Source organism: Symphalangus syndactylus, chromosome 6 (genome assembly GCF_028878055.3).
Source record: "Symphalangus syndactylus isolate Jambi chromosome 6, NHGRI_mSymSyn1-v2.1_pri, whole genome shotgun sequence".
Classification (NCBI taxonomy): Eukaryota; Metazoa; Chordata; class Mammalia; order Primates; family Hylobatidae; genus Symphalangus; species Symphalangus syndactylus.
This window is the reverse complement of record NC_072428.2, coordinates 67,638,301-67,661,555: the sequence shown is the minus strand read 5'-3', so window position 1 is coordinate 67,661,555 and position 23,255 is coordinate 67,638,301. Positions and strand designations below refer to the sequence as shown.

Here is a 23,255-nt window from a genome sequence, read left to right as displayed (position 1 = left end):
GAATTCTGCAGAATGTCAGGTCTGTGATGCTGGCTGGGCCTCTCGCTGGCTTTCTACAGAAACTCAAAGGTTTTTCTTGCTATTTGGATGATGCTTAAGTGTCTGGGCCAGTGAGTCATAGCCTTAGCTACCCAAAAGGAGCCAAGAAGTCTGGGTCTCGCTGAGGCCTTTGGAGTGCTGACTTGTTATATGGGTGAGAGCATGGGACTCCCGCCCAGCAGCATTCAGCATTCCTAATTGGCATTTTCAAGACACAGCATTGCCTGTAAGTCATCTTGTGCCACCAGATTACCTGGCACCACTCCAGTAGGATGTCAACAGAGGGAAGAAAGTAAGGAGTTGGCAAAGTTAAAAACAGCACAAAGAAAAAAAGTAAGAGAACAAACTTGAAAGAAGGATTTCACCACCATCATTAATGGCATGTATCGATTACCACTAAGTGTTTGGGCCACTTTACACGTTGTTCACCCTCACTGAAAGACACTGTCTTCAGAAGCCCCCCTGTGCAAATGGGAGAAGGTGTGGAAAGAATCAAACTAAAAACAAATTCAAAACCGCGAGTTGCCGATGAGCATCTGGGACATAGTCATAAGTTAAATAAACCACTAGGGGGCAATCCAAGAATGAGCAAAAGTCAGTCCAGTTGGCAAAGAAGATGCCTTGGGGAAAGATTTTTTTTAAGTACACTTTCCAACACATGAAGAAATCTGAGATCGTTTAGTCTGAATCTACAGAACAAGGTGATATTTCAAAATTTTGATTTATTTTTTTCAAGTTACGTGTTGATTTAGAAAGGAAAGGTCTTCCTAAATGGTCAGAAACACTTATTAAATACAAATTGATCAGAATCATGTTATAATGAAAAACAATGGTTGAAACAATAGTGTGTCTTAAAAATTTAGATCCCAACCCCCAGGCACTCGAGAAACTTCTGAATGTTGGCCATTCAAAATAGATTTCAATTAATGATACATATGATGTGGCACAGCATAAAGGAAATCTGAAAATATTTGGTTAGCATGTATAAATGAATCAAATCACACATGATTTGTTTTATACTTGTACTGATTATACAAAGTTTTTAGGTATGTAATACAGCTTTGAAGATATGTGCACATATTTTTTTCTGGTATATCTTCTTTGCAGGTAATTTAGTATGTGCTAATCAGTTGCTAACAGGGATTAAATCAAGGATTAAGCCTCTTCATCAAGGATCAAACATCTCTTGTTCTGTATTTGCCTTCCCTGAAGCTCCTGTCTCCCAATCTGGAGGGATGGTTAGTTGCTCCACTCACGGTAGTCTTATGGCACCTTGCTATTAGTAGAATAAGAGCATGAACTCCCAAGGCAGACTGCTAAGATATGAATCCCGTTTCTAGCTGTGTGTTTTTGGCAAGTTACCTTGCTTCAGTTAGCCCCTGTCTGACATGGATACAAAATCAATGCCTACTTCATAGGTTTGTAGTGGGAAGTGAATTAATATATGTAAATCATTCATAAAAGTGTCTGGCACATAACAGGTACTCAATACATGCCTGTTGGTTTCATAAATGAATGATCTGATACTTGCCTGAACATAATGTAAATTCATTACAAGAACAAATTCATGAAGAAACTGCAGGATTCTTGGATGGATTTTCACTGGCTTTAAAAAGTCAACTGGCCAGTGGCAAACAGGAGAGCTGAATAGTGATACTCTTGAAAAGAAACTCTAATTGGTGTTCAGGTCCACCAGACAAGGTTCTTTGTCTTACTTCTAGAATACGGTGACAATCCATGAGCCAGAAATATAGGCGTTTCAATAAAAGTATAGAATTTTGTCTCGAAAATGCCAGCCAGCCATTTAGAAAAGTTCTATCTGCAGTCGCAGAATTTCTCGCTTTGTTTTTTGTCTTTTCAACCACAGCTATCTAAAGAGTTTAAAAGTAGCCACATCATTAACTTAATTTTCTGGACAGATTGACACATTTCAAAAGAAAAAGTTTTTAAAACAGTATCTAAAAGAAACACCATATAAAAAGTTACAGGAAGTTCCAGAGTCAGGAAAAACATGATCCAAAATATACTATACATGAAATAGAAAGCACGAGGGAAACAGAAACCCACAGTTAGAAGGTAATAAAAAAAATCACAAAAAAGGCTTTCTTGCCCCTCAAAAACTATATTTTCAGGCAAAAATAGGCCATTTGAAAAAATACAGAATGGAAATAAATCTGATCACAACTATAAATGTCCAGAGTTTTAGACTCAAGTATGATCATTATGTTTTATTCTTTCGCAAAAGTGGGTCTTATAAATAATTAATTTTCAAGTTAAACTTTTTTTGCAGATGAATCTTCATAGAATTTTACAATTTTCAAGACCTCAGACAAATAGAGTGAAGAGAATTTGGGACACTAAACGGCTTGAAGAACAAAACAAAGCATAAAGAGGCTGATCAGTAAAGATACGATGAAGGAATTGAATGAATTCTTCCTGATATTATGTCGTACTCAACCAACATATCCTTTCTGTGAGAGTAGAAAGACAGAATGGTGGCACTTCTATTCCAACTCTGTGTTCAGCTGGTCTGGAAATCATCCTGGAGTAGTAAAACCTGTCACTTTAAAAAAACAGTGTCCTTATGTCCCAGAATGCCTTATCCACAAAGGATATTAGTCATGCTTGGGGCTATATTAGTTTACCAAACATGGCATTTTCCATCAGGGAACTGGAGGTGGAGCAAGTTTTAATAAATCCAAGAAAGAAAATGTAATAATCAGGCAGGACGGTAACTCAAAGACTTATTAAAATGTATGGGAAACACTCAACTCATTCAATTTACAAACTGGCAATTCTATTGTACTGAGGCCAAGATATTTTGTGGAGAGGGTAGTTGCTGAGCCTCATCACTCTGGGAGGTACAGCAAGAGTCATGACTACAGTGACCTCAAAAGGAGAAGACGCATGAACACCCTGAGCACAGGGATGTATCTCAGTCATCTCTGCAGCCCCAGCGTGAACACAGTGACTGGCACCGAGGTGGGCTTGAGGACATTTGCTGAATGAATAACTGAATGATTGACTAATTGAAGAGATGGAGGAAGGGCAACCTAGCTGGAGGGTAGGAGAGCTTGAACAATGACAGAAGGTTGAAAACACGGATGCGTTTGGTACAACTTGGCTAGACGCCAGGTTATATGACTCTGGGAAGCAATGGGGGATAAATCTGATCACTATATTGGATTGGTCATGGATTCACGGCTAAGAAAACTAAACTTCTCTAGTAACCAGCATCTAGTCAATAGGAAACATAGGAGAGGGGCCTGATCAGGTCTTTGCTTCAGAGCATGTCTTGGGCAGGTGTGGGCTGGGAGGCTCAGAATCCAGTTTGGAATCTGCTGTCATAGTTAAAGGAGAAAAAACAAGGTGAAATCAGGGCAGTGGCAGGGGAGCTGGAGAGGAGGTGATGGATAGCACAGAACTCTAGCTTGTTGCCTGAGAGATGTGGGAGAGGATCTATGTCATGACAGGCTAGGTCATGACAGACAGACAGACACTCATTTTCTCACAAATATTTCCTGTGCTAGTCCATGGGATAGACAAGTGAAGACACAGAAGAACAGAACTCAGCCCCTGCTCTTGCAAGGCTCAGTCTTGTAGGAGAGGCAGACACATAAATAACAACAGCAATGTAACACATGCTAGAATAGAACAGAATACATACAAAACACCACCAGAGTTTTATTCTGGGATGTGTTTGGACCCAAGGAATATCCAAGCTCAAGTAATCCTAAGTCATCATGTTCTGGGTTATATAAACCATCTGGGATCATTCATTCAATCATCCATTTGAATAACATTATTTATTGAGAACCTACATGCCAGGCACTGTTCTAATTGTGGGGACACAACAGATAAAAACCTCTCTCCTCATGCAATTACATTCTAGTGGCAGAGGACAAATACATAAATATAACAGTTAGTGATAAGTGCAGAGCAGGACAATAAAACAGGGAAGGGCAATAAGAACTGCCCGAGGAAGGGGCTGAGGGGCACTGAACTTCAGAGAAGATGGCCAGGGAAGGCCATCCTGAGAAGACAGCTCATCGGATGGCAAGAACTAGATGCTGTTCCCATGGCTGCTGTTCGGATTCTAGCCCCTTGTTCTGTTTATTTCATTTCCTGAGACTCTCCTCATTCTCTCCAAGGCAAACACTTCAGTCTTTCTTCACTGGATTGGAACTTGATGCTTCTCAAAGCTGTTCTTGCTCTTTATGGAAGACAGGGCCTTAGTCCTTTTAATAGCCCAAAGACAAGGGGCAGTGATAAATCAAGACTAAGAGAGCACTCAGTATTTTTACACACTTGATACACACATAGACAAATACCACAGTGAAGAGTCACCCTGCACTTTCTGCCTCTCAGAAAACATTAGTCCAGGCAGGAGGGGATGGCAGGGGACCTCCCTGAGCCCATGTTTGCACTACTCCATTGATGCCTGGGTTCTTGCTCTTCTTGTGGGCAGAGCTGTCCCAAGTATCCCTGGAGGATTCAGTTAATCAATCCCTCATTCACAGGCATGATAAGCATACCTGGTGCACAGTACCCCATGCTTGCATGGTGGGTGCAGAGAGATACACAAGGCAAGGTTCTGCTTGTCATGAAAACAGCTGGGGCTTGGAGGACTAGACAGACTCCTCTCTGGTCTCCTGCCTTCCACCCCATCTTTCCTACCATAGCCAGAAGGACATATCTAAACATAACCTAAAGCGCAATCTGACCTTGTCCCATCCTTTGTCTCTCATTTCCTCAACTTGGCTTCCAACTTTTTTCTCTTGGTTTCTTTGAGGCCACATTTTCCTTGTTGTCCTTAACCTTATTGGTGGCTTCTTACCAGCTTCCTTACTGCCTCCTCCTCCTCCTCTTCCTCCTCCTCTTCTACTGAACCCAACATCTACATGTTGGTGGACTGGGACTCTGTCCTCAGCCCTCTTCACTTCTCAAGCCTCATTCTCTCCCCAGGTGATATTATTTCTCTGTGGTTTAAATACCATCTACAAGTGCATTTGAGATATTTCTACTGAGCTTCACAATCAGAGATCCTATAGTTCATTTGACATTGGCATTTGGGTGTCCACTAGACAGTTGAAACCTAACATGACTGACACAGGAATTGTCAGTTTTCATTTCCACAGCAGAATCTACTTCTCTTCCTTTAGTCTTTCCCATCTCCGCAAATGGCACCTGGAATCCCTCTGGATGCTCAGGCCCCAAGCCAAGCAGTCATTCTTGATTCCTCCTTTACCACACCTATTCATGTTGGCTCTACTTTCAAATATATACTCTTCCAGATATGACCACTATTCAATATCCTCTACTTCCAAAGTCAAAGTCACTGCCATTTCTTACCTGGATCACTAGTTTTCCCATTGCCACTGCCTAAAATCCATTCTCCATTTAGCATCCAAAGAGATATTGTAAAATATGAATGAGTTTCAGGGCTGCATTGTGATTTTTGTGGTCCCTAAGTGCTTTTGCCTTCATAAGTCTCCTTCTCCATTAAAAAATATTAAAAATTATATTTTATGGCTGTTAATATAAAGATAAATATATTAACATTATATTAACACATTTATTAGGCTTAAAAATTCACTTTCTTCTGCTGATTTTAAAATAAATATTTCTGTGTGATCTCTAAAACTGCTGTGGGCCCTAGACACTGTGCCTACTGTCCCTTCACAGATAAGTCGGTCCTGATTAGGCCCCACCAGGGCTCCTACTTAAAGTCCTTTGACTGTATCCCCCAGCAAGTAAGATGAATTAAAAAGACCTTTCCAGAATCCTTAATTTCTATATGAGCTGGCCGGAATCTATCTTTTTGAACTCTTCCCCATCTGTCTCTTAAACAGAATGAATTTGATACTGCCAGGGGCCCTTGCACTTCAGTTTATTGAGATTCAAACATATTCCCTCCCAAATTATCAATAAGCCACTAACACACAGGTGTAGCAAGCCTATGAGTTTCTTGTGGGTTATGCAAATAGGAAACAAGATAACTGGGCTTGAAGCATCTTGCTGGCTGTGTACTTGAAAGAGCTATCTGTTAGATAAAGGTGCGCAGGAGACAGAGGGTTATATCACCACAGGTAAGGGCTAAGGAGGGTAGAAGAGCTGGTGTTATCTGAGAAGCAGCAAGCAATGAAGAGAGAACATCACTGCAGTGAGTCAGATAAAGATGCCTGTCTCCTTTCTCTCTTCCTCAGCTTCAAATGAGCCCAATGAGAAGCTGGAACCCAGAAGAGGGAGGATCTTTAAATCATATAGGAGGGTTTAAATTTTAAACCACACTGCATTGGGATTTATTTGCCATAAGGAACTAGGCAACTATGGAATCAGTCTGCCCAACTCCAAGGCCATCATCTTCCCATACTAGGCTGCCATCTCAGCTCTCAATCCTGTTTACCCTTTCTTTTTTCTTTTTCTTTTCTTTTCTTTTTTTTTTTTTTTTGAGACAGAGTCTCACTCTGTTACCTAGGCTGGAGTGCAGTGGCATAATTTTGGCTCATTGCAATCTCTGACTCCTAGTTTCAAGTGATTCTCCTGCCTTAGCTTCCCTAGTAGCTGGGACTACAGGCATGCACCACCATGCCCGGCCAATTTTTGTATTTTTAGTAGTGATGGGGTTTCACCATGTTAGCAGGGCTGGTCTGGAGCTCCTCACCTCAAGTGATCCACCCGCCTCGGCCTCCCAAAGTGCTAGGATTACAGACATGAGCCACCATGCCCGGCCAACCCCTGTTTACTCTTGTTCTGGAAGCTGGTTTATTTCCTCCTCCGGGGGAACCCCAGACTAAAAACAGATGTGTTGTTGATCTTGCAGAAATGGCCTCATGTCTACCATATATGTACAATGACCCCACCCCATCAAAAGGATTTTTAAATGCCCTTCCCCTACTGGAGGCCCTCAGAATGCTGAGCCAGGCAAAGAAGGAATCACAATGGAAGCCCAGAGAGAAGAAACACAGGGAGCTGCAGCCCCACCTTTGTTCCTAGATTAGCAAGGAGGCTGCCAGTCTGCACGCTATACAGTGCTTTGAAAGGTTAATAATTAAGTGACCAAACATGCTTGTTGGCCAAAACATACCTGGCTTACACCTGCTGCCCCAGCTTCATTAGTCATAGCATTCTCAAAAGAATCCCATTCTGAATGATAAATGAAATGGCTGCCTTAACAAACATCCATAGAAATCAATGGTCAGAGGCAACTTCAAGGCATACTTGAGCTGGTTCATGACAAGAACAAAGAAAAAGTGCAGACATGAACAGCAGCAGAACCCAGGCAAAGTAAGAAGGAAGCCCTCAGTGAGTGTTGGGGATCACTGTCAGAATTCCTCTGGACTCCCTGGATGGCTGCCATTTACCCTTCAGTTAGCAGACAGCAGCCTAGAGTCATCATTCCAGGGCAGGCTTAGTCATTCTTAACAAGTTCTGAGTTAAAGACCTCCTGTAGGGTTTGTTCGAGAAAGAGTGATTCCTTGAATACATGATCCAGGCATCACCAGGTACTTCCCATCTCCCCAAGCAGGTAGACTGAGCTACACAAAGAACAGGGAATTGGGAGCATGACCTTGGTATTTCAATCCCTTTTTGGTCCAAAAACAGTAAAAAGAAAGAATACACATACAACTCTGCTCATATTTCTTTACCTCTTTAAGGCTATTTTCCCACCTTTTAAAAACACTATCTCCTTTCCAAAATTCAAAATTTGGAGGAAAGTCTATGTAAAATATGTGTCCCCAGTTCCGCCACAAACTTCTGATTCTCAGCGACAGATAATTTTCAAATTTATTATTTCTAATTTCACGCTGTGAAGATTTCCAAATCCTGGTTACAGGGTCTGGTTAAACCCTAAAGGCACAGACACCTGACCCCATTCGGACTCATCATTCTTTCTACATTATCACCTCAACCAAAAGGCTGTTATAGAGATCCCCAGAATGTATTTATTAGAACACCAGATTGCTTATAGGCATTATATGAGAAAACAAGGGTTTTGTGATCAAAGATGTTTATTTAAACGCAGATTTTACAACCTCAACTTGTCCCTTTAAAATAGGTCTTCCCAGAGCTTTTAATGTGCAGACAGGCATGTGAACCTCTGATAAAGAGAGGGAAAATGGAGAGGCATCTTCCTCTGACTTAATACAACCCTTTTTACTTTTGGTAGAAAATCATAAGGCCTGAGTGTTTAAGGAGCACACTTTGGGAAATGTGGTTCTACTAGCCTTACTAGGCAAATATGCTTCTAATATGTATAACTAATACATGTAAAGCACTAATTATATTAATAATGCCATGAGTCCTTTTTTCTTTTTCTGTCAACTGCTATGATAGTTTAATACCATGCTTTATTATCACTAAAAAGAGGGACATGTTGAATTATTTTATAATTTTCTTTTACAGTTCTATGAGTTAAGCTGTATATAGCATATGGGTGTATCATTCTTTAGTAAATTACATCTACTTGTGAACTAAACATTGATTTCATTTTGACTTTGTGCCATTGTCTAACTTTGCAAAAAATCAAAATCAAGGAATCAAGGTGCTTCATAAAAGGAGCATCTGTTTAAAAAAAAAAAATCCATTCTGGTCTTGGTGTTCAGTGAACTTTTTTTCACCAAGCTAAAGCAAAAACAAACAAAACCCCCAAATACCAGACATAGAAATGGAGACCTCTCTTCCTCAGACTAGATTCCTATTAGATTCCAAAGAAAATTGTGCTGGAACTCAGAATTTTCCTGGCGGCTCTGCATCTCCTTGCTATGCATAGTATTTCTCATATGATTTGAAGAAAGCACTGTGGTTGTACATTTCTTGAGTGCCTTATCAGAATTATCCTTCCAAAAAGCTCAAGAAAGACAAGCAAAAAATCCCCCAGAGAATGTCTAAGTGACAGTGCTCCATCTGAACGTGCTTACAAATTGCTACAGTGCAGGTTTACCTGGCGTGCAAGCACAGCAAACACGTGCTTGTAGTCCATTTGCTTTTTTCTCCCTGATACATTTAGAAAGAAGTGCTTAGGCCGAGAGCCATAAAATAAAAACATACAATAAGTCCAAGTCTTTTCTGTATATGCTGTGACTTGATAATCATATTGATAAAACATTTGTAAAAGCCTTTATTGGAAGGCATGATTCTGATCCATTTTGCATTCTCCCCATTTTTATTTTTGCTATTATACCTAATTGTTTATCTATAACCTAGAGCATTCCAGCAAAAGGGGCCCTTTTAAAGCTAGTGGGAAAAAGGCCACACCAGTTTTCTTAAAGTAACTTCCAAGTATTTTTACTATAAATGAGAGAGAAAAGTTTCCAAATTGAAGAAGTACATAGCTCTCAGAAAGCACACTGAAAACTATGCAGAATAATTTTTGATCAGGCTGGAAGACTGTGCCAGGCTCCAAACAAGTGGTTATTCTGTTGTGACATCTGCCAAGCAATGCTTCCATTGTTCTCTGGAATTTAATTCATTTTAAATTACTCCATCCAAATGATAAAACATGAGATGTGCTATAATCCAGGGGTAAAATGCCATGATTGTTTTTAGTGGGACCACAACTGTTTGCCGGGAGGAAATACAGCCTGTTCTAATTAAGCCCTGATTATTGTCTTCTGAAAAATAGCTAGTTCCAGAAATGTGAGTGAAATCCTGTTAAATGGAAAGGTTGGGATAAACACTCTTGACCACTCTGGTATGACTTTAAAGTTGGGAGGGCCATATGCAAAGACTTCCTACAAAGTAGAGCAACAGCCTTTGGAAAAGAAACTATTTTTGGAACTAAAAGCAGTTTGGGATACTGGTTTACTATAAGGTATAGTTTAATATGTGTATCAGTATAGTCAACACATCGTTTTACTGTTCAAAGACTACTGTGCAAATGCCTCCAAATCCGAAATATTCTAACTGCCTAACAAATGTTGTCAAAGTTCCTAAATGGGAACACTACCTTATGGAAGCATTAATGATCAGGCACTGAATTAAAAAAACAAAAAAACCCACCACCAAGATGAATCTCAGAAGAAAACACACATGCACACATATAAGAATTCATGTCTCTTGTATGCCAAATATTTAATATAAATCTTTGATACAAGTTCAGATGAAATAAAAATCAAAGTTTCCAAAAACGTGAAGATTAACTTAATTGTCAAATATTCCTCATTGCCCCAAATCAGTATTTTTTTCATTTCTATGCAAAAATATGTCTTCAAACTGCTTAAATGATATATGATATGATACACAAACCAGTTTTCAAATAGTAAAGCCAGTCATCTTGCAATTTTAAGAAATAGGTAAAAGATTATATGACACCTTACACACACACACACACACACACACACGTGTGCACGCCAATGACAAAAAACAATTTGGCCTCTCCTAAAATAAGTACACAAAGACCCTTAAGTGCTGCCAGGAAGGAACACTGTGTCACCCCTCCCTACAATCCAGGTAGTTTCCTTTAATCCAATAGCAAATCTGGGCATATTTGAGAGGAGTGATTCTGACAGCCACGTTGAAATCCTGTGGGGAACCATTCATGTCCACCCACTGGTGCCCTGAAAAAATGCCAATAATTTTTCGCTCCCATTTCTGCTGCTGTCTCTTCCACATCCTCACATAGACCCCAGACCCGCTGGCCCCCGGCTGGGCATCGCATTGCTGGTAGAGCAGGTCATAGGTCTCGTCTTTGACGTCACAGAAGCGATACACCAAATTGCCTGGTCGGTCATTGTCATAACCAGAGAAGTGAATTCTGCCCCCTGGCAGCTGCTTAGCAGGAGGGCTCACCCCAATCTTCATAAATTTTCTCTTGTGGGGCTTTTTGAGTTCCAGAAGGGCATAATCATAATCCATGCCGATGTCATTGGCATTGCCCTTGATCCAACCCTTGGGCACATGGGTGCGTTTCACCCGGATCCACTGAAATTTCATCTTCTCGGGCATGGCTGAAGTGGAGTCGTTGGCCCCTCGACCACCATCTTTAAACTTGGGCTTTAGGAAGCCCACTCGAAGCTTCTGGGTTCCTTTCACATAGGTTTTTCCATCGTGTATGCAGTGGGCAGCTGTGAGGACATGCTTCTCTGCCACCAGGGTGCCGGTGCAGCCCGTGGATAACTTCACTGATGTTGAGAAAGGGTAGTTGAGCAGGAAGTCTTTCCCAAAAATGCTGAACCTGCTGTCATAGCCATAAATCTGCCGCTTCCTCCGAGACTTTCCTGAAGACCCTGAGTCTCGGTGTTGGGCCCCACCTCCACTACTGCTGAGGATGTAGATGCCCACCTGCGTCTCTGTGCGGCTGCCATTGGCATAGAGCGTTTCATAAGACAGATATTGCTTGGCCTCTTCGTAAGTGGGCAGTGGAGTTCCCTTATGACACTGGGGTCCACAGGAAGAAGATACTTCCAATTTGGCTTCGGCTCCAAAGTCTGGCTTGGCTAAATTGAGGGTAGACTGGGGCAAGACGACAGGGAGGCGGTATGCAGGCCAAGTGGGTTTCCAGGGGGCACTGTAAGGGCTCACTTGCCCGACAGCACAGAGCAGAAAGAAGAGAAGGAAGAGGAGCCCTGGAATCCCTGCCATGCCGAGCACTGTTCTGTAGAAACAAAGACAAGCAGGTCAGGAGGGCAAGGGCTGAACGTTCATTTACTGCAGACAGCAAAGCCCAGCAGCAGGCCTGTCATTGTTTCTGAGTCTTTGAACTCTCCTCAGGAATCAGGGTGTGGAGAGGAATCCTTAGATAACGGTCTCACTTTCAATGCAAAGGCTCAACTTTAGGAACGTTCCTGTGGCTGGGCGCCTGAAGTGAAATTGGGTGTTCCTTCCTTTCTATGTTTAAGATGTCCCTAATGATGGCAGACTGCAGGGTAGCATGCATAAAGTCATCAGTCCCCTGGCTAATTGACTGACCAGCCCCAATTTCCATGTAATTTTGAGCCCTCTTTGTGCTTGATTCTAAACCTCCTCCTCTTCTACCTTCATGATGCCCCTGCATTTCCCTCCTCCTTCTCTCATTCTCATTGTAACATGTACTTGGAAAATTTTCAGAGCAACTTGCTCACTCAGAGGGTCAATTTAAATTACATGGCTTACTGAGTGACTGAGACATCAAAGAAGGACAGCTCCACAGTGTCACAATTACCACCACTCCTATGGTTTTTAAATGATGGTGCATTCGAGAAAGGGTAAGAGATTTTTTGTTTTGTCTTGTTTTTTACTTTGAATTTACAACAACCTTTACTATTATATATATTGAGTTCCAGAGTGGCTAGGTTTCTAATAAAATATTCCTTCTTCCTTTGGATTATGTTGTACACTACTAGGATCTTTGTCGATATCTAAAGCTCTACTATTGCATCAGCTATAACACTGTGAACTGTTACCATTGGTTACTTTTTCAGTTGTTTATATGTGTATTCCCAACTAAATCCCTTAAATTTGGGCCTGTGCTAGCACTCGACAAAGATTTGTTAAATGGATGCTTGTATTAATGGAAAAGTGAATGACTGTTGCACGCTGACGCTAATGACAATGATGTACATGGATGATGTGGTAGCTCAGAGAAACAGCTTGAGGCCAATTGTGGGAGTAAGAACGAGAGAGGCCTTCTAGGAGAAGTGATGCTTGAGAAAAAGTATGCCACAGCCTCACTCCGACCTCTCAATATAGAGGACCAAATGTGTTATTTGGCAAATGCACCCATTCTTTTCAAATGTACCCATCGTTTAGAAGCAATAGGAGTCCTAGTAAAGATGACACCGTGGAGGTGTCCCTCCTTGATGCCTCGGTCATTCAGTAAGCTGTGTAATTTAAATTTACCCTCTCAATGAACAAATTGCCTAGAAATTTTCCAGGCATCACCTGATGTTTCAGATGGGTGCTGAAGTTGAAAAGAAGTCTGATAACATAAGACAGAGAGAAGGGGATACTTAAGGAAGGGAAACAAGAGTCTGTGCAAGGGCACAGCAACATGCAACCATGTGAGTAATTTTGGAATCACACTTAGCTCAGCAAGGGTGGAGTAGAGGAAGTGGTGGAGGCAGCAGGCAAGAGCTAGATTCTGAAGGGCTATGCGTACTAAATGAAGAAGTTTGGATTTTATACTGCAAGGTATGTTTAAATGCCCAGATCAATCATCCCACAAGAAAAACAACAACGAGGAAGACTGAAAGTGCTTTCATAAATGCTTAAGCATCAGTTGGCTCTCAGTGGCTCTGACTCTTCTGGTTTAATAGAAGCTGACTCAGCAGGTAGGGTAACTCATTCACAACCAAGCACCCAAAAACAAGGACCCGGAAGGGGTGGGTCTCAAGAGGCTCTCCGAACACAGCAGAAGTCAGGAAGAAACTGTTTTGTTATTCTCATTCTCTTCCTGTTTGAAAGTACAGATCTACCGGCAACTTTGGGTGCCTTTTGCTCCCTTTTATATAAAAGTGGAAAATCCCAAAGATCTGATGTAGTATAGCTGAGCATGCCCATTCTCATTCCCAATATCCACACTGTGTTTCTAACATATGTGTGTGCCCCATCCACCTCTGGGACCTTTTAGCTTGATTTTTTCTCTTGGCTTCCACTTCAGTCAGGGAGAATAGGGATAGGAAAAGAAAGAAATAAGGTCCTGGAAAAGCCAGTTCCTTGGGACTCCCTAATTCCTTGAAATTCTACTTGTCTCCATCTTTCCAAATAGGAAGGGTCCCTGAGCCCTTTTGTAGGAAGGAAATACATTTAATTATTTCTTTAAATCCTTGAAAACATGGGGTGCCTGCATATGTGCACACACCTGTTTGTATGTGCTTGTTGGGAGTATTGCCAAGACTAAAGGCTTTAAGTGGACTAGGAAGGGGATGCCAATGCCAGCTGAGTCCTCCTCTCCAATGGAGAACTTGGCAGTGAAATGGGTGTGGTGATGACAACCCTTTAGGAGATCTGTGGGGCATGGTTCTGATTATTCTCACCTACTGGCTAAGGACTCATCCCTTGGGCTTATCTATCTAGGACTTGAGCAGCCTTTTCTCTATGTAAGTTGCTGTCTAGGTGACTAAATGCCCCACTCACACCAGAATCCCTGCCAAGTGTGACAGGGACTAGGAGGAGTCATATATCTCCCACATGGCTGTATCTTGGGCCTCAACGCAGCATCCTCTCCTCCCTTTGAGTAATGTGGGGGATGTTAATGTGGCTTACACTGAGCAGCAGACATGGTAAGCCAAGTTTTACTTCAGCTTATCTTAAGAAAGAAAATACAGAATGCAGAGGTCCAGCCTGCCAAATGTTCTTGTTTTTAAAATACGATTCTTGGGGGAGACAGAGTAGGAGATGAGGTAGTATTATACTATGTATTATCATCAGCTACAGATAATATTTTCAATGTGCATGAAGAACATGGCAGTTACAATATCCTCTTTCATTAGCCACAGCCTTACTCCAACCTCTCAATATAGAGGATCAAATGTATTCTTTGGCAAAATGATGAATGATTATGTGTCAAGAAACTTTGGGATCAGTTATGAATCACAGAATCCTGTTAGAGAATGCTAAAGAGTCTACTGCATGATAGAATATTACTAATTCAGAGTTCTTACAACTTGAATTCTGTTCATTTAGCCAGGAGTGAAGGAGAAGCCAGCCATCTATATGAAAAAAACAAACTGCTAACCCAACAGGACCGTGTGAAGCTTTAACTTTGAAGAGTAAACTTTTCAGAGACTTAAAAAGTCCCAATTTCTATTAGTTTGCAACTCTGCTTCCAAGTTCTCTACATTACTAAACCCTATTTACTAACTTGTGTGATAAGACTTTGTTCTGACAGCATTATATATCTTGCTTAAAGCTTCCATGTAACCCTAAAAGTTATAAAATTGCATTTAAAAAACTTTAATTCAGATTTAGAAACGAATGCAGACTTTTAGAAACTAATGCCCATCAAATTATTTCAAACTGATTAGGCTTAGATATTTTTAAAATATCTAATCAGAAATTAGAAGATACAGCTGTGGGTTCTCAAGCCCTTACATGGGTTTAAACTGATGTCTGTATTAAAGCTATAAGCTTCTTAAGTTGCTTAGCCCTTTACCAAATGTTCATTTAGGGTGCTTCAGAAATTCTTCTGAATAGCATCCTCAACCAGATGATTGCTTTAGCTGGTCTTTTTAGCTCTGGTCTTTTTAGGTCCAGGATTCCCCAATTTTATAATTTTCCAGAATCACAGAAGTCCAGGTCAGGGACGATGCTGTCTACAGTGTCTGTACTGTCATTTACTTCTCAGGACCATTGATTCATGGAATTATGGAGGGTGGAGGCAAAGGAGGGGGAAAGGAAAAGGAAAACGAATCACGCTAATTTCTCATCTATCTGGCAGACAAGATTTCCCTGATCAGTCTGCAACAGGGCCACTGTTTGAGAGAATGATTTAACTCCTATAGCAAACAAGTGCTGGGAGGGAAAACCTAATCCTTAGGTCATATATTCTCTATTGTACAAATTGTGACTCCAGCAGAAGGCAGCTTTCAAGAACTGAGTGGAGGGATGGCTGTGTGTGTATGCTCTTAAGAGAGGCCCCAAAGAAAAGCCTGAGGGGGAAACAACCCTCCTGTCCATTAAGGGTCTTTCCTGAGGCATTCACAGCCTTCCCTGACTCATCCTCATTAACAACACAACAAATGATGCAAAACTGTGATGCTTTAAAATTAGGTTGGTGGATTTACATTAATTTCTCAACTCTCATGATAATGGAGTAATTCCTCAGAAGACAAATAATTATTGTTCCCATTTGTATAAACCCTGGGTAAGCCTGTGCTATACCTGTTTAAGTTTATTTAAACATAAACACTCATGTAAGGTATACACAGATGTAATGAAAACATTCATAATCCCACACCTGGAAAGGTAACTAATGAGTTACATAATTTTAAATTCTCTCTCACCCTTATAAATGAATCACCTTATCATTGCAGAGCTGCCTGGAAGATTCACACCTTAAAAATGGAATGAAGATTTTCAAATCTCATCCTTTTACCTAAGTCTGGATGAAGAAAATTTAGGTCTATAACGTTTCATTTCTAGGAATAAGCTTTTGCTGAATAAAGATTCCTTATATACATAAATTATCTGTTAAGTTTTCCAACCAAGTGTTTCCGTGCATCATTTCACCTAACTGGCAGGGAAGAATGGAAAATGAAGGTAAGAAAATATTTTTTCACCATGCTTAGTAATACAGAAACTATTCCTTTTCCAGCTTTGAGTATCTGATTCATAAATGGGTTACACAGTCCACTCTCCATCACTCAATATGAGCCACTGTCTGAAAATATTTATACTTTTTGAGGATGCTGCCACTTCATAGGCCCTTGGTGGTGGGACTTTGCATAATTAACAGATATGCAAACAACAATCTCTTTGGAGACTGGATGCAGTGACTACTATCTCCTGCACGGCACCTTAGTCTTGAAAACTGCAACAACACAGGTCTCCTCAAGAGGGCCACTGTTTGAGAGAATGATTTAACTCCTATAGCAAACAAGTGCTGGGAGGGAAAACCTAATCCTTAGGTCATGTATTCTCTATTGTACAAATTGTGAATTCCTGCAGCCGCTACAAACAGTAATGACAGAAAGAAACGGCAGGAAAGTTTGCAAAGATACAGGTTTTGGACACCATGTGGAGAGATGACAAAGGGGCTTCCATGGAATCAGTGATATGGAACAGTGAAACCATGCTAAATCCTAAAGCAAATGCTTAAAAATGAACTAAGCTCTGTGAACACTCTGCAGTCAGGCTTGTTCTCGCTTTCCTGAGTCACAGACCCTGTTAAGGCAAAACAGACCTAATCACATAATTGTTTAAGAATTAGTCTTGTACAGGAAACTGCAAGGCACTCACAAGTCCAGCAACCCTAAACACAATCTTGTGGTCAAATGAAGTTTAGCCTCTTCTCTATCGGATTTTAGGTAAACTAAATTGAGCCTGGGACAAACCTGGCAGAACAAGAACAGAGTGCAAAAAACCGTGCTAATGTTGAGAACATGAGAAATTCCCTGGAGTCTGTGGGAGTTAGGCATGAATAATACCTGGTGAGTGAAATCCTAAGGGATCTGAGAAGAGCTACGTGGGAGAACCTGAGACTATTAACCATTGCAGACTGGGGACAAAAATGTTCTAGACACATTAATGGACACTTATGCTACAACCAGAAAATGCATCCATGTTAACCATCCAGCTGAATAAGTCGTCAGTGTTACAAAAATGAGATCCATATTAGGTACCTTGGAAAAAGGCTTTCTTCCCAGTTCAGGCACAGGAAAGGACAAGTTACCGCTTGACTTTATTTAACTAGGAAAACTGCAAGTGAAACAACCTTTTCATATGCAGATGAGGTGCAAACACTTTCACAAACAAACATAGTGGCGTCTGGGGGCATTTTCTAAGTTCCTTCTCCCCACTTCACCTCCAATCCACTCCTGACAGACTTCATGGTAGGCACGGTTATAAACCTGTCACAAATACTCTCATGCACAAGTAGGATCTTGAAACAACATGCAATAAATATCCTGATACTACTTTGACGTAGGGCTTTTGACCACAGCTGACTTCATCTATAAATTAAATTCTTTCTCACACGGCCATGTGAAGAGGATTCTGGCATTGGCCTACCTGTTCCTAAGGGGTGCACAGGGAGCCCTCAAATTTAGTTTCAGGAGCTGAGAGAAGCAAGCCCTATTCCAATACCTACACTGAGTTTCTTAATTCTTACTGGTGTCACCCAGTGGGCAGTAAAACAAACAGGATTTTTATCAGCTGCTTTCTCCTGAGGTGCTGGAAAGCAAACCTAATTTGTATTCTGGAGGGGAGTGGTGGTGTTCCTTTATCTGAACAAGTCTTCTCCCGCTCCTTTTAAAACTTTAAAACTTTTATTTAAAAGTTAACTCGTGATGAATGCCTACAGGCAGAAGAACTATTTGCTTACAACAACTGTTGTTAGTTCAGACTGTAGTGTCTAGGGTTAGCACCCCCGGAACGCACAAGGACATCCACTACGACTCCAGAGAAAAGATTCTATTTCCCAGCCTGTATTTGCTGCACTTTTGTACTTCTCTTGCTTGCTTAGGTGTGTTCACAATCACATGCCCAGGGTTAAAAATTAATATTCAGAACTTGATGGGATCGGGTATATGCAAAACTCAAGGAAAAGAAGTAGTGGTGGTGGTGTGTGGGGGGTGCATGGGGGTGTAGCCATCGCCCCCGCTGAAGGACAGTTTGCCGAGAGCCGGCTCTCTCTGCTTCCCAACCAACATCCTGCACCCAAGACAGCAGTCTCAAAATCTTCTTTCCCCATCCGTTTCATGGGTGACACCGCATGAATCCAAATGCCCTGCAGCCCCCGCCGACTCCCCAGAGCTCCTTCAGGCCCCCAGCCCGTGTCCCGGAACCCCGAGGACGGCCCTGGCGAAGTCTCCGGTGCCTCCAGCAGCCCGCAGTTACCCTACCCCGCGCATACCCGGCCCTTTGTCCCGCTCCTCCCGGCGCCTCGCCTCTCCCGCGCCCGGGCGGATGCCCCAGTCGGTGCCCGCACTCACCCGCGCCGAGCAGCCCGCCCGGGCCGCGGCTCGCCGCGCCGCTCAGACAGGTGTGGGCGCCGGGAGACAGCGCGCAGCTCCCATGCCTGCCCCGCCGCACAGCCGAGTGCGAGCGAGCGGGCGAGCAGCGCAGGCAGCTGGCGGGTCCGCCCCCCACGCCACCCGAGGCCCGCCCGCCCCGCCTCCGGCCTCGGGGAAGCCGCGCGGCCGCCGCCCGCCCCACTGCACATAGACCGTGCCCCCCTCCCCTCGCCGCCCGCCTGCGGCCGGAGCAGGGTGGAGCAGCCCAGAGGGCCTGAGGCCGAGCGTCCCTGCGCAGGTGGGCCCGGGTGCCGCGGCAGCACTCGCCAGTCCCGGCCTCTCGGCGCCAGGCAGCGCTGGCTCTGGCGGACTCTCCTGCCCGGGACCCGCGCGCCGTCACTCTTTGAACACTGCGCATCAGCGGGTCTGGGGCGCGGCCTCCTGAGCGAGACTACGGCCTTCGCTGCTGGCAGCACGCTGCCAGCTCGCAAAAAGACCAGGTCCCCTACAAAAGGCGACCCTTCCCCCAACAGCCTAGAACTAGGGACGCGGGCCACACCTGGTGCATGGGGAGCCCTGGGCAAATTTGAAGAATTGGTTCAGAACCTGTGTGCTCCCTACCCCCACGTACGATTTTAGCGCCTTAAGGTGTTGACCGAACTCCTCGTTTCTCCGGTGCCTCCAAAGAACAGAAACCTGTATTCCCATGACAGGGCCACCAATGCTTTGCATTTCCTTACAGCACCCGGTGCTCTGCGTGGGGCCCAAAGCACCGGGGGTGCTTGGCAGCTTCTGAGCGGCAGGCTGGCTGGCGAGCCCACTGGCCTCAGTTCTTCATCGGGGCACCAGCTGGTGGAGCCACCTCCTTGTCCAGTGGGCCTGCTTCCCTGAGTCACTCCCAGCGGTCGGTATCTTGGTGGTGGTGGTTGGGGGCCAGGGTGGAGGGATGTGCGGGGAGTCCTCTCCTAACCAGGCTGGAGACCTTGCCATTTAACGTCCTAGTGTTAGAGCCTTCCTATTTAATATAGATTACCGTGTATTGAGCGTTTTCGGTCAAGAGCTTTACATATAGGCCATTGTGGTGAAGAAGGTGCAGAGATTACACTAATTTTATAAGGAACAGGAGGTTTGGAGAGGTTTAATGACTTTCCCAAAGTTACACAGCTACTGAATGGTAGGACAAGATTTTGCACTGAGCCATGCTTTCTATCAAGCTAGTAGCTTTCCTTTCTCCTATCAAAGCCTACTCTCAGAAAGGGAAGGTCTAAAGTACTATTTCACACCAAGGTGTTACTGATATGCCTAATACATTGGTGTTTGCAGTTACTTTTAAATGAGAAAGCCCTGAACACATTATTGTGTGGTCTTTTCTTTTATTTTCGAGACAAGTACTCCCTCTGTAGCTCATTCTGGAGTGCAGTAGCAGGATCATCGCTCACTGCAGCGTAGACCTCCTAGGCTCAAGTATCCTCCCTTCTCAGCAAGGATTACAGGCGCTAGCCACTGCTCCTGGCCTGGTGTTTCTTGAATAGAAAGGAAACTGATATTTTCCACCATTTTAAGGGCAAAATTTTCTTAGCTTGGCTTCAATTGTTTTCTTTTAAAATGTCACATTAATATATAGAGATATAGGCCAGGCTCATTGGCTCACGCCTGTAATCGTAGCACTTTGGAAGACCAAAGTGGGCAGATTGCTTGAACTTAGGAGTCTGAGACCAGCCTGGGCAACATGGCAAAACTCTATCTCTATAAAAAATACAAAAAAACCTAGCCAGTTGTGGTGGCACACGCCTGTGGTCTCAGCTATTTGGGAGGCTGAGGTGGGAGAATGGCTTGAGCCCAGGAGGTGGAGGTTGCAGTGAGCTATGATCACCACTGCACTCCAACCTGGGTGACAGACCAAGACCCTGTCTCAAAACACACACAGACACAAAACCAGATATAAACTTAGGTTACAGCTTTTGAACAACTCGCAAATAAAACCAAAACAGATTTATAAAAATTTTCTTCCAGAATAATAAAATTGAAATTAGTAGCATTTCCTGGACTACTACCAGCATTGCATGGTACTGACAGCTGAGGCGTCGGTACCTTTGAGTTCCCTGTGGCTCTACCACTCTCATGATGTGTGAGGTGCCCAATGCAGACTCAATTCTCGCACCTCTTTCCTTCGTACCATCTACCATATCTCCTTTGCCCACACCATGTCATTGCAATGGGTTTCTCTTGACTCTAATACATTATTTAGGTATTTGTGCTATTTCTTTCTTATTAGCATAGCAAGTGAAGTGGTAACTCTTGCTGCTAAAGACTAGTACACACAGGTGCTGCAATCAAGAGGCAGCACTTGGCATGAGATGGTCATCCCAATGATCCAGAATGTGTTTATATTTATCTTTTATTATAAAAATTTTAAAAATTAAATTGAGGATCTCTAAGTGTCTGTAGCTCCCAATTGAAGAAACACCATTAAAAGGTAAGTATCTTAACGGAGGAACTGGAGATGTAGCTGGAAGGAAGGGAAGAAGGGAGAGATTTATCAACCATGCTCAAGTTGTATTAGAGTCACTTCAATCCAACAAATATATATTGATCACCTATTACATGGAAAACATTGTGCTAGGCACAAAATTAAAGAGATACCTATAGGAGGACCATACAGCAACACAATTAAGAGTGGCCTGTGGCATCTGACTATGGGGTACTAATCCAAGGTCTGACGCTTACTAGTTGTGTGGCTTTTCACTTAACTTTTCTGTACCTCAGTTTCCTCCTCTGTAAAACCAGGACTTTCTCATAGAGTTCTTTTAAGAATTGAATGAATATACATAGTGTGCTTAGGACAGTTTCTCACATGGAACAAGCCCTTAGTAAATATTAGATATTGTTATATTTATCACACTCGGCTCTGCTTCGGAGTGTAGTCCTCCAGTACCACCTCAGTCAGCTTTGACATTCATTGCTCTTTTTTTTTCCTACTAGTTGCAATGTTTCAAGGTAGAGTCATGGAGAACAAGATGATTATTCCCATCATTCAGAGAGAAAAGCTGAGGCACAGAAGGGCCCAAGAGCACAATAGTACTTCACCTGGTCTCAGGGACTACCGCCCACTATCCAAAGAGCTAACAGGCAGGACTCTTTAACTACAGATGTCCCACGGGGGCTCAGGGTTTGAACATGCACCACCAGCTTTTGTTGTTCCTCAGAGCTACCAAGAGTAAAATGAGAGGCTACTTCCTGGCTGTTAGGTTGTCATCACGATTGCCATAAGGACGGTGATAGAACTGTATTTTGACCTCTGAGACAAATGACCAATGTAAACAGCAGATGTCTTCATGCTAAGATTAGAGGTTTGCTTTTCTTTTTGTACTTGTCCCATTTCCCTCCCCGGTGGGGAGGGGGTGGGGGGAACCAAAACCGAAATCCTCACTGCTTCTTAAGAACTTAGTTCAACTCTTTAAGTGTAATTCCCAAATACTTTTTATATGCATAGCAATCGAGTTGTTGAAAATACATTCAGGGCAAAGCCCACACATTTTCTGATCATCCACTCTGTATAAGATTATTTGGGCTGTCAGGGAGAGAAAACAAATACCCCTCAGCTCGAGGAATTTATGCAACAGACATAAACAAAATCAAATATAGGAGAAAGCAAGATATCAGCTGGATCAGGATACAGACATGAGCTGGAGAACATGGAAGAGGGAATCATTAATTCCTACTCTGGCCGGTGCTGAAAGCTTCTTTGAGGTAGAATTTGAGCTGAAGCTCAAAGCATAAAGATCTGGACATTACCTCACTGTGTTCACAAAACTGCTTTGTAAAATAGACAAGAAGAAAAATATCCACTGTATAGATGAGAAAATCAATGCATAAATTAAGGGAGCAGAACTAGGACTAAATTGTATCTATGCTTAGTGAATGCATACTATATGCCAGGTACCGTGGAGTATATTTTATTATGTGTAATCTTTAAGACAAATAGAGAAGCTATGATTTTCGTCATTCTGCAGATGAGGATTCTGAGGTTCAAAGTTTTAAAATAGTGTACTCGGTGCCATACTACAGTACAAAGGATCACAGCTGTGACCTCTGCCCAGTCTGCCCCATTCTTTTGCTGGATTCCATTGTGTTATATGGCTTCCCAGACTTGCCTTTTCCCGTCCGTCCTGACAATAAGGAGGTTGCATCAGTTTCTGATGTCACTCCAGCTCTAAGTATCCTTTTGATTCTATCTTGCTTTTGTTCCAGTTATGTAATAACTCACAAATGACCTGTTAAATGACCCCAAAGCAGGAAACAAGATGGGACTGAATGATACTTGGAAGCTTAGGGTGGCATGACCAGCACTAACTCTAAACTCAACCTCAACTCAACTCAATTTTAGTGCTAATTTTTCATGAGACCAGGATCCATATGTAGCCTCAACAATTTAAGTCAGTTTGAAAGTTATCAAAAAGGATTATTTCTAAGGAGATAAATGCGCATATTTCAAAATCATTTCCATATGGTTTCATATTTCTTTGATAATAACAAAGTGTTACGTGGATCTTGTAGTTTACGCACTAAGTGGGGGTTTTTGGCTCCGTGTAGTGAGTGAAAAGAGAATTGGAGTGAAAGTCA

At 42.6% G+C, this 23,255-nt stretch overlaps 1 protein-coding gene across 3 annotated transcripts; it reads right to left on the bottom strand.

Moving 5' to 3' along the window:
- Positions 1-10,091: 10,091 nt before the first annotated feature.
- On the bottom strand, positions 10,092-19,340 carry PRSS23 (serine protease 23). 3 transcript variants are annotated; one of them, XM_063641503.1, is made up of 2 exons: positions 19,264-19,340; positions 10,092-11,635 (listed from the first exon to the last, which is right to left on the bottom strand). In XM_063641503.1, exons 1-2 carry the CDS (start codon positions 19,338-19,340, stop codon positions 10,471-10,473), a joined length of 1,242 nt encoding a protein of 413 aa, XP_063497573.1. In that variant the 3' UTR covers positions 10,092-10,470. The 3 variants fall into 3 exon arrangements, with proteins under 3 accessions (XP_063497573.1, XP_055139151.1, XP_055139152.1); XM_055283176.2 differs by lacking the exon at positions 19,264-19,340 and adding an exon at positions 18,612-18,732; XM_055283177.2 differs by lacking the exon at positions 19,264-19,340 and adding an exon at positions 18,612-18,721 and having other exon boundaries at positions 10,092-11,630.
- Positions 19,341-23,255: the final 3,915 nt, after the last annotated feature.

Excerpts from the sequence above, each read along its gene's own strand:
- PRSS23 (XM_063641503.1), bottom strand. The coding sequence starts at position 19,340 with ATGGGAATACAGGTTTCTGTTCTTTGGAGGCACCGGAGAAACGAGGAG. Across the intron at positions 11,636-19,263 it reads CACCTTAAGGCGCTAAAATC|AACAGTGCTCGGCATGGCAG; the intron begins GTACGTGGGGGT and ends TTGTTTCTACAG.